Source organism: Papaver somniferum, unplaced genomic scaffold (genome assembly GCF_003573695.1).
Source record: "Papaver somniferum cultivar HN1 unplaced genomic scaffold, ASM357369v1 unplaced-scaffold_128, whole genome shotgun sequence".
Lineage (NCBI taxonomy): Eukaryota > Viridiplantae > Streptophyta > Magnoliopsida > Ranunculales > Papaveraceae > Papaver > Papaver somniferum.
Window position 1 is genome coordinate 3,956,126 of NW_020621936.1, and position 11,024 is coordinate 3,967,149.

At 37.1% G+C, this 11,024-nt stretch overlaps 1 protein-coding gene across 1 annotated transcript; it reads left to right on the top strand.

Annotated features, from left to right (window-relative positions):
• Nucleotides 1-1,064: 1,064 nt before the first annotated feature.
• On the top strand, nt 1,065-3,649 carry LOC113332140 (probable trehalose-phosphate phosphatase H). Its single transcript, XM_026578818.1, has 10 exons — nt 1,065-1,311; nt 1,448-1,739; nt 1,823-1,963; nt 2,045-2,116; nt 2,214-2,306; nt 2,402-2,458; nt 2,546-2,647; nt 2,752-2,899; nt 3,006-3,076; nt 3,169-3,649. The coding sequence occupies exons 2-10, from the start codon at nt 1,461-1,463 to the stop codon at nt 3,328-3,330; spliced, it is 1,125 nt and encodes a 374-aa protein (XP_026434603.1). The 5' UTR covers nt 1,065-1,311; nt 1,448-1,460; the 3' UTR covers nt 3,331-3,649.
• Nucleotides 3,650-11,024: the final 7,375 nt, after the last annotated feature.

Sequence of the window (11,024 nt, forward strand, 5' to 3'; positions counted from 1 at the left end):
TAATAAAAGTTGTTTATGGGTCCATAAGTTTCAAAGATTTTAGGGTTCACGTTATCTGATCTCACAATCAATCGAAAAAATTCAACAAATACGAGTTGTTTCATTTGTTTAAATAGTTGTAGTCGTGTGAAGTGAGAATGTTCACTGAGTCAATGTGGCTTATAAATAGCTAAATTGTAACTTGAAGTCAAGAACTCAAATCAATAGCAAGCAGTGTAGTTCTCTATTTTTTTTTTCTCTTTCTTTTTTCTCTCCCGATTTATGAATCTCCAACAAATCACTATGTACCAACAATTCAAATAATAATATACTTTTTATTTTTTTCAGAAGTGTGCATATGTATTGCTCAGACGCTGTTCAGATACTTGGATTTATCAATTTTGATTATCGGATGGAAAATTTATTTTCTCAGCTATTTGAAAGCTATGGGTGAAAACACTAGCATTTACCAAAGTACGAATGCACGTACACTACATTCGTAATCTTAATAATTAGCAAACCTCCAAAGGAACAAAAGTAAAAAAAAAATGAAAAAAACATTTTACACCATTGTCCCCTTTAAGTTTTTACGCGTTTAGTACGAGTATCGACCTGGAGTAATATTGCCACGTGAGGGTGCTGTCTGATGATGATTCTTCCCTGCCCATAGAGAAAAAAAGAGAGTAATGACTGGGTAGAAAATCTCACCCCCAAGGTTGGCAACGCAGTTGTTTCCCCAGAGAATGAAGACGGCGGAAAGAGAGCAATGCAATGAACAGAGAAAAGACAGTCGCTCCCCTCATTAACTCCCAACTCCTTCAACAGCATAAATAACGAGGAGTCGTCTCCTTTTTCCACTCGGGGGGCCCACATTTCTCACTTCTTTGGCCTCGGTCGGGCCTCTTCATATGGGTCCCACGTGGGTTTTTGGAAGGAAGTTGAACGAAAGAGAAGGACTTGTGGCCCAAGTTTATATAGTTTTTGTTTGTTATTGTAATTGTTTTTCTTCTCTTTTTTCAGTTTGTGTAAATTGTCTGTTTCTCTCTCTATTGAAAAATCTATAAATATTGCTCGTCAATCCACCATTTGCTTCTCACTCATCAGTACCCAACATTCCTCTCCTCCCCCTCTCATATTAAATACCACCACACAAACACATAATTTTCACAAGTCTTCTTCTCCTCCCTCGGCATCAATCAATTCCTTTTCAGTTTAACTTCTCTTTCTTCTAACTAACAACCCCCCTTAAATTTCTCTATCTCTTTCTCTGAACTATTGGAGGAAGAAGTCCTGTTTCAATCTCTCCCTGTCTGGTCTCTTTGAATTCCATAGGTATATTAATGTGATTTAAGATATGGGTTTTTATTGGATTCTTGATTTACAGTCTATATCCCAGAACAACTCTTGGGTTTCTCTGTTTTATTCATGTGCCTAATTTTAGGGGTTTTTTTAATCTGTGTTTTAATAGGAAAAACAAGGAAATGACGAAGCAGAGTGTAATGGTTTCAGAACCACAAACTGCAGGGATTAACAATATGATGGAGATTGTAGCAAAATCATCTTCTCTGTTCTCATCAATGGAGATGAATACTGATAATGGTTATAACTTTGCGATAAAGAAACAGTTTTTAAAGAAACTTGAAACAAGTGTAGTTGGTGTTGACAAAGGAACAACAAGAATCAATGCTTGGGTTGATTCAATGAGAGCTTCTTCTCCTCCTCGTCTCAATTCGACAATGGACAATGACCAATCATGGATGGTAAGTTTCAATTCCTCTTAGTCATTTGTTTTTGTCTTCTCTCTGTTCATTCAAATATTGATTTCTTTTTTCAATTTGAACAGATGCAGCATCCATCTGCCTTGAACATGTTTGATGAAATTATCAATGCATCAAAAGGGAAACAAATCGTAATGTTTTTGGATTATGACGGTACTCTTTCCCCAATTGTTGCCGATCCTGATCGCGCTTTTATGTCTGAATCGGTGAGTCTCAGTCTCTGTCTTAAACACCAATAAGCCTCTCTTGTCTCCCTGTCTTTCTCTAATTTGCTCGTAATTAAACAGATGAGAACAGCTGTAAGAGATGTAGCAAGGTACTTCCCAACTGCAATTGTGAGTGGAAGAAGCAGAGATAAGGTACTGATAAAAAATTAATTTTTACCACTAATAAAATTTACTTGGTTGTGAAAAATTGAATCCAGAAATCTAAGTTTTTTTTTTTTTGTTATTGCAGGTTTATAGCTTTGTACAGTTAGCAGAGCTATATTATGCAGGAAGCCATGGTATGGACATTAAAGGTCCAGCCAAAGGTCCCAGAAATAACAAAGTAAGTATTTTAGCAAAATTATTATTTCTATTTTTCTCTTTTATCATTTTTGAATTGCTTTTTCTAATATGAATGTCTACTAATTTATTTTGCAGACTAATAAACCTGTCCTATTCCAACCAGCTAATGATTTTTTACCCTTGATAGATGAGGTTTGTTTGCTTTCTCTCTCTTTTTAAATTAAAATCCATTTAGTGATTTTGAATGTATTTTTAATAAATAAATTCTTTGTTTTTCAGGTTACCAAAATTTTGATTGAGAAAGTTCAATCAACCCCAGGAGCATTGGTGGAAAACAACAAATTTTGTGTTTCTGTTCACTTTAGATGTGTAGAAGAGAAGGTAAGAAAATCACTGTCCTACAAGCATTTTAGCAGTTTGTTTTCTTTAATGTGCCTGCCATTATCAGTTTAATCTTTTCTAACTGTGGTTCTGATGCATTACAGAGATGGAATGATTTGGCTGAGCTAGTTAGATCAGTTATCAAAGAATACCCTGAACTTAGAATGTCTCAAGGGAGAAAGGTTTTCGAAATCCGTCCTACTATTAAATGGGACAAAGGCAAAGCCCTAGAGTTTTTACTAGAATCACTTGGTAAGACATTTAACCAAGGTCTTCTAAAGTTGTTTTCTTTGTTGCTGTTGAGACTATGAAAATGGAGTTCTAATTTGGCAATCTACTGTGTCATTTTCTCTATTAGGATATGCTAATTCGACCAACGTATTTCCGATCTACATTGGTGATGATTTAACCGACGAGGATGCCTTTAAGGTAGTTAATGCTTTGCAATTATCTTGTTTATTATCTTGTAAAATTCTGGTCATGAGATATGTTATTCACATGATTTTCATTTGGCTGATCAGGTTTTACGCGAAAGAGATCAAGGTTTTGGTATTCTTGTATCAAAGTTTCCAAAAAACACAAATGCTTCGTATTCTTTACGTGAACCAGCCGAAGTTAAGGATTTCTTGTGCCGATTAGTAGAATGGAAACGATATTCACGGAGAATGATTTCTAGAGTGTAAGGGAAGGGGAAAAGATTTATGTCCAACAAGATGAAAAGGGGTCAAAATGGCTCATTGATCAGTGGAAACATTAGTTTTTTTTTTTTTTTTTTGTTCTTGTTTAGGAAGAATAGAATAGCAGTGATAGAAGAAAGAATGAAGTGGCTTTTCTCCTTTGTTTTTCCTTTGGCTTGAAAAGCCCTCTTAGCAGTGATTACTAGTTTTTACATGTAATTAGGGGAGAAAGATCAATAAATGATAACTAAAATATGAAGTAATTTTGTATATGTTGTATTGTTTACAAATTACATGGAATTTTGTCATCAGACAACTTGAACCACTGCAATGTGAAACTGTTATCAGATATTGAAACTGGAATGTGTACATGGGTTAATTTTTCCAAGCTGACACCATTTTAGCTTTGACCTGCACAATTTCTTTGGCAGTATAAGAAGGCCACACCATGAGTGCACAAGTGAAAATTGGATTGTAGCAGGTAGCCAGGTACCACTGGTGCCGACTGCATGAAACCAAAAGACAGATTACATGTAAAAACCATAAACCTACTCTTTGGTATCTAGCCTTTAACTCGAGATCGACATGAAAATGTTGAGGAAAGCATCCTTTATATGGATGTGAATAATTAAAACTAAATCACACACATAAAACCGTTAAAAACTCTGGTTTTGGTGGCGTCACAAAATCGATAGGCGGGACATTGAAACCTTAACAAGTGCCCATCGAGGTGTATCTCATTCTTAGCATCTTGAGAACCTCCCTTATAAAAAAATATGGAAATTCTTACTTCTCACGATGCATATGATTTGGGGATCGAGATTAGTTTTAGTGGTTTCAAAGCAAAACTCTAAACACCATCCTCAAAAGTAATAAAACTTTCTTGTCCGATCTTGGCATCTTGCCAATAGTGGTTAATGGGTTTGTTTTTTGTTGCAATATAGGAGAATCGGCCACTCACTTGCAGGTGCATTGTCCCATCTCCACTGAAATTTGGAACTACCTCTTAAGCTAATGGTTACATGGTATAGCGATTGCCTCTCTTCGTATCTTCCATTAAGGAGCGCCTTCTCTCTTGCAGGTGCAAGATGTCACTGTTGTTCAAACACGGTTTGAACTTACAAGTTACATAGTATAGTATGTCTGTACGGACTAGTCGGAACTTGTAAATTCAAACCGTGTTACATGTTCCACTAATATCCCGAGAAAAGTAGTGAAGTAGTACATCGATACATAAGATGTCACTGTTGTATTAAAGTGGTGCTACCAATAAGTTTGTCATAATGGCTTGATTTTTTTTGAAAAATGCAACTAGGTAGGAGGCCTTTAAAGGCTACGATTTTGGAGGTAATATGAACAAAGCGCAGGAGTACACTTTAGCAGTGATGAATGATTTCTCCAGTACTAGAAAATACCTTTACTTTTCATGTACCATAAATCACAACCATTTTTGGGCAACTGTGAGTTATAAATGGCTTCGCTTCATTCTAGTTCTGTTTTGTCTTCTTTCGAAAGCCTTTCTTTCTCATGGAGTTTGTTGAATTATTGGTTGGATTCCCTCCTTAGAGCAACCACAGTCATGACCAAATTTGGGGACTATACCCAAATTTGGTCCCAAATTCAGCCGCAGTGGTACTGACTAAAACCATATTTAGTCCAGTTAATTAGGGTTTGCGACCAAATGTGGTCGCCAACCCAGACTAAAATGATTAATAGTGGGACGGAAGTATAGTGGGCGTATGATTTCAGACGGAAGTATAGTGGACGCTCCACATCGGGCGTACGTATAAATAACGTATGATAATGGGGCGGATGTATATAGAGCGTTTGAGTTAGGCGTCATTATAAACACCGCCGGGCCATACGTAGATAAAACCTACGCCCCATAGCAGACGCAGTTATTAAAAACGCCTGGTTTGGACGCAGTTACTAAAAGCGCCTGGTCCGGGCGCATGTATTATGACCGTATGCGGGAGACGGACGTATTATTAACGTCTGTTGGTATTGCTGGTCCGTTGTTACTTGATGGGAGAGAATATTCAGTACCAATGGCTACTATTGAAGGTTGTTTGATTGCTAGTACAAACCGTGGGTGTAAAGCGATTTACGTTTCTGGGGGTGCTACTAGTGTTCTGTTACAAACTTGACTGGTTCTGCCATTGCATCTACGCCTGAACTAGAGCAACCACAGTCATGAGACCGACCAAAAGAATCCAGTACGCCTGTGTGAGACGTAATTTTAATGTACGTCTGTTTTGAGCGCACGTAATATGAGCGTTTGTTACTCAACAGTTACTATCAGAAGAATCCAGTACCTACTAGCTGTGATTTTGGAGGTGCTGCGATGCTTGTTAATGCCAACCCATGTAAGATATTTAAAAGCTTATACAGATTAATTCATCCTGTTTTTAGCTTCTTAATTAAACAAATTTCTTTGCTGACAACTTGTCAGCTGTGAATCTTTATTTTCTAATTGGCTCCATGATAGCTAATGGAAATTACATATTCTCTTGAATTTCTTCTTAGGTACCGGATCTTGTGTATTTCAATCATCCACATCCTCATTATGAGCGCACGTAATATGAGCGTCAGTTTTGTGCCCACTCAGACGGACTTTCCATAAACGCCCCACTCAGACGGACTTCACGTATACGCCCGACCCAGACGCACCTTTCATCTCCGCCCTACCCAGACGCACCTTTTATGTCCGCCCGACGGAGACGCACTTTCTATCTCCGTATGTATCAGACGCACATAACATCTCCGTCCCAGTAGACGCACTTTCCATCGCCGTCCCATGTTCGGCGTGAATTATACCTGCGCCTCAATCAGGCGCACGTAATAACTCCGTTTCACTCAGACGCATATTATAAAGACGCTCGGTCAAGAAACGTGAGTATAAGTTCCGTCTCGCATCAAGCGTTCGTATAAGTTACGCTTCACCAAATTCTGGTCGTCCCCATTGCGCTTGAACACCCAGAATACCAATTTTTTTTGGCTTTTAGTCTGGCTTTTGGTGTTTGGTCCGTCTCATGACTGTGGTTGCTCTTATGCCTACCATTCTTTTGCCTTTATCATGACAAGTCCCTTTGTTTGTACTGCAATTTCATTCTGAAACATGTAAAGATGCGATTTAAGTGAGCCCCAATGAAGCCTCTTCAACTGAAGATGGCTTTGAGCCTTTGGCATCATGATGTTGCGATTTCTAACGCATGAGCTAGCACAACGCCAGCTTTGCGCTCATCTTATAAAATTTGTTATGTTTATAAAAAATGATTGACGAAATAGTATAAGAAGAGCGGATCCTCTTTCTGTAAAGAATCATAGGCTTGGCAATACCCTCTTTTATTGGACGAAACATAATTAAGCTATTTCTGTTGGATTTCTCACTGTGCTTCCTTTTTCACACACAACATTAGATTTTCACCCTCTTCTCAAGACAAATGAGTGCTTTCATATCTTCAGAATTACTTTAACAAGATTATGCATTCTTAAACAAATAGCACTACAAAAAGGACAACTAATTTTGCTACAAATTATATAGGTTTTAGCTGGTTTGTATATTTTATTCATGTAATTATACCAAAAGAGCTACCGACCCAACGTTCTTGAGTTCCCCAAATGAAAAAAATAACTAGAAAGTAGCTAGCAAAGTAAGTAAGGCCACTTATGGGGTAAACTTCTGGTTATTTATAAAAACAAAGTAAGGTCACTTATGGAGAATAAGTAACAGTTAGTTGGGTCAATTCAGTCCAACATTACACATTGGTGAACTGGATTGTTTTTTTTTGCTTTTTTGTTGTAGTGTATCGTGTAGGGCTGAACATGGTTTCGGTTTTCCGTTGGAAACCGACCGAACCAGACCAATAGGAAGAAACCGAACCAAACTATTTACATTTGGATTGATTTGGTAAAATAAATTGAAAAACCGACACTACTGGTTTGGTTCTGGTTTTGGGCTGAACATGGTTTCGATTTTCCGTTGGAAACCGACCGAATCAGTCTATAAAAAGACATTATAGGAATCAGTTTATAAGTGCATTAACATAAACCAATTCCTGGTATTTTTTAAGACACATAAGAATCGACTTATAATATGTTCCTCGCATCGATTCTTTGGTTTGATTTCTCTATATGATTTTATACTAGAATCGGATTGCATATATTGTTTTATATACCGATTTTGCAGCATATGTGGCTCTGCAGTTGTCTAATATACCAGTTGTCTGTTGATTTTTTTTTTGTAGAGATGGACTTCGGCCACTTGAGCTTTTTTAATCGGGCCATGGAACAAGAAGATGATGCCAGGAAACCAGAGGTTGTAAATAAGAGCATGTATAAGTTCGCCTATGATAGGGAGACCAAGTTGGAGCAGGCATTGGCACTTGCTGACCAACTTGCATTGGAATAGTTCATTGAGCACATCAAATTTGCCAGAAGAAAAAGGGATGAAATTGCAGCTTGGAGGGCACACGATAGAGACGTGAATACTCCGTGGGAAGAAATAGACGAAGTTATAGCAGAAGCTGCTGCTACCAATGCTGTTGCTGCTGATGTTGTTGCCAATGCAGGTGGCGGTGCTGCTGCCACTGCCGGTGATGCTGGTGTTGGTGCTGTCAATGTTGATGGTGCTGATACCTGATCATTGATGACTTTATACTTTATCATGAACTATTTAAGTTTAAATTATTAAATTACTTGTTTTAAGTTGTAAGTTTAATGTTGTAAGACTTGTGGTTTGGATAATCATATTTATGGTTTTTATTATTATGTTTATGGTACAATTATGGTATGTAATGGATCCATAGTACAATTGGTTTTTAATTATGATTCAATTTTTTTTTTGTAAACACAAACATGGAACCGGTTTATGTAGTTGTCATGTATGATCTGATTCTGTAAGCCTTAGAGAAATCAGTTTCTTGTATCAGATTACGTACGCGATAATATCCAGCGATTGTAGTCGGAAACTTTAAATTTTGTTGTTGATTTTCAAATCCATAATCGGTCATAGTGGACAATGACATATACATATTCCTTTTGGCATCAGTACTATTTGTGCTCAATTACTTCACTTTTTGTGAAAAGAATAGTCGTAGGGGGTCTTTCTCTATATAAAGAGACCTCACACCCGGGCCCAATTTACCCAAAACTTTCTCATTCTATTCACTCATACTCCATAAACACTGCAACTACCCATTTCATACCTCTACATACAAGCATGACATCATTTGATTCCGTCAGAGATTTGGCCATTGTCAAAACATAGTACAATGAAACCCGACCTGAATACGTCTTAACCGAAAGGGTTATACCACTTTTGGGGAAGGTGTATCTCAAATTTGTGGTAGATTATGAAAATACAAGGGTAAGAACTTGGCGACAAATGTACGAAAGGTTCCAACTTATCCAAAAAGGGATTATTGATTATGTAGGCATACAAGTGAAGATATTTTTCTGTATCCATTTATGTTTGTCGATCCGAGAATTTGTAAGTATTTACCAATTTCTATTGCATGAGCTCGGTTGCTTGATCTTCCACTTGAACACTAAAAAAATTAAGTTAGCGTTTTGTTTGCATAGGAGGCAATCGCAAAAATGCACTACTTGGAGGAAAAAGGTGGATAATTCATATTTTTTTGAAAGCTATAAATTCACAAAGTCTGAAATTCTGGAGTTCAACCCGGACCATATGTCATTCAATGTACCGGATGGAGATTCTTCCGATGAAGATTAAGAGTTTTCGAAGTATTTTTGTAGATTTTGTCGGTAGATCTATATGTGAACCCTCTCGAGACTATAACTCGTCCACTAGGGTCGTCCAGGGGTTTAAAGGCTTGATGCAAGTGCATCTGTGATGCCCATGAAGGTGGCTAGTTTGATTTGAGATGAATGAATATGTCTTAAAAGTATGAATAATTTTTTTCTTATGTGCAACAATCGGTGAGCCATCGATTTATATAAGTTTGATAATTCACCAATTGTTAGAATCGCTTTGTAACCGTACATACGTTTATCGATTCTTGATGTTTTTCGTGAATGAAGAACACCAACCTAGAATTAGTCCACGAGTGCACTAAATATACCGATTCTGGTAGTGATTTTTCTTAAAAAAAATGAAAAAATTTCAGTAGTTCGACTTTTGGAAGTACATTTTACATTAGTTGGTTTTACATCTAAAACCGTTAATTTTCACCTAAAATTAATAATTAACACTAATTAATCAGGGTAAATTATATACTAGTGAAAATAATTGGATAAGGGGTTTTTGGAATTACTCCAAAATATCTATTTTTTTCTAGTGAAAGGCCCGAAATAATTCATCTAGGCCCCACAATAGCCGGGAAAAATATGAGGTATTCCATATGTAACCGTTAATCATTGTTTTAGACTGTTTTTTAGGAAAACTTTATGGCATGGAGGTAAGATTATCCGAGTATCAAAAATATGAGAGATGTTCATTAATACACCAGATATTTAATACAATTTTTTTCACTAAATACTCATCCGTCTTTTTAGAGTCTGATTTCAAAATTTTGACTTAGCAACGCTTATAAGTGTTACGAATTTGAACAAAACTGTAACTTGATTCAGGAACGTTTATTTCGATCCCTAGTTACGTCTATCCTAAAACTAAAAAGCTCCCACCCTGTTTTTTTTTTCTGGAAAGGGATGGGGATTAAGGAGAGCCCAATTAACAAGGAAAAAAGCAGAAAGAAAACAAAAGAACGAAACAAAAACAATAAAACAAGAAGAAACAACTGATCCCGAATAAGAACATCCTTACAGATTACTCCTAATATCTATTGTAAAATCTACTCATGGAATCCTCTATAATGTTTTTCTTCAGTGAATAAGTTGGATGGATTTAGATAAAATTATAGGCAGGATTGTAGCTAGCAAGCTTGTCAGCTACGCCATTTGCTTCACTATAGGTATGAGAAGGAGTGCACTTTTCAAGCTGAGCTCTGACTCTTTTGGTGGACTCCCACACATGGTGATAGGTCCAAGGAGGTTCCCTGCTGTCTTCTTTTAGATAGCTTAAAGTTGTAATTGAACCAAACCGTAGAGAGATTCTGCGTAAACCATGTTGATGAGAAAGTTCGAGACCAGACTCAATGCCTTGTAACTCATGCAAAGTGATAGTGACATGGGAAAAAATGTTAGTCACAACATTAAGAGCGGTACCATTCTCATTCTGAATTATGATACCATAGACAACATCTTCCTCACACAGAGAACCATCAGTTTTAACAACCACCTTTCCCACGTCCGTTTTTTTTCCAACTGGTAACCTTTTTAACTCAGCAATACACCTGATTCTACCAACCAGATCACGCGTCTCGCAACAACAAATCATATAAATCTTGCTGGAGATCATATGTAGCCTAACATCTCTAGTAAGTTTGTGTATTAGAAGCCAATCAGGCATACAAGCTTGAGTGGAAAAAAAAATATATAAATGAGGTATTTAGTCAGTCTATAATCGGATGTACTATTCCACATCATAGTGTAACAATTACTATGAAAATCTGGCTCTAGGTGAAGATATGAAATTTCAGACAACTTGCTACTCTGGAGGTTTAAGATCCATTCAACTCCGGAAAAGATTTTACATCAGCGTGCTTCCACACCAACCTGTACATAGGCCATACTCAGCTTCAGTTCCAAGTGATCCCTCTCTCCACGACGACTTTTTC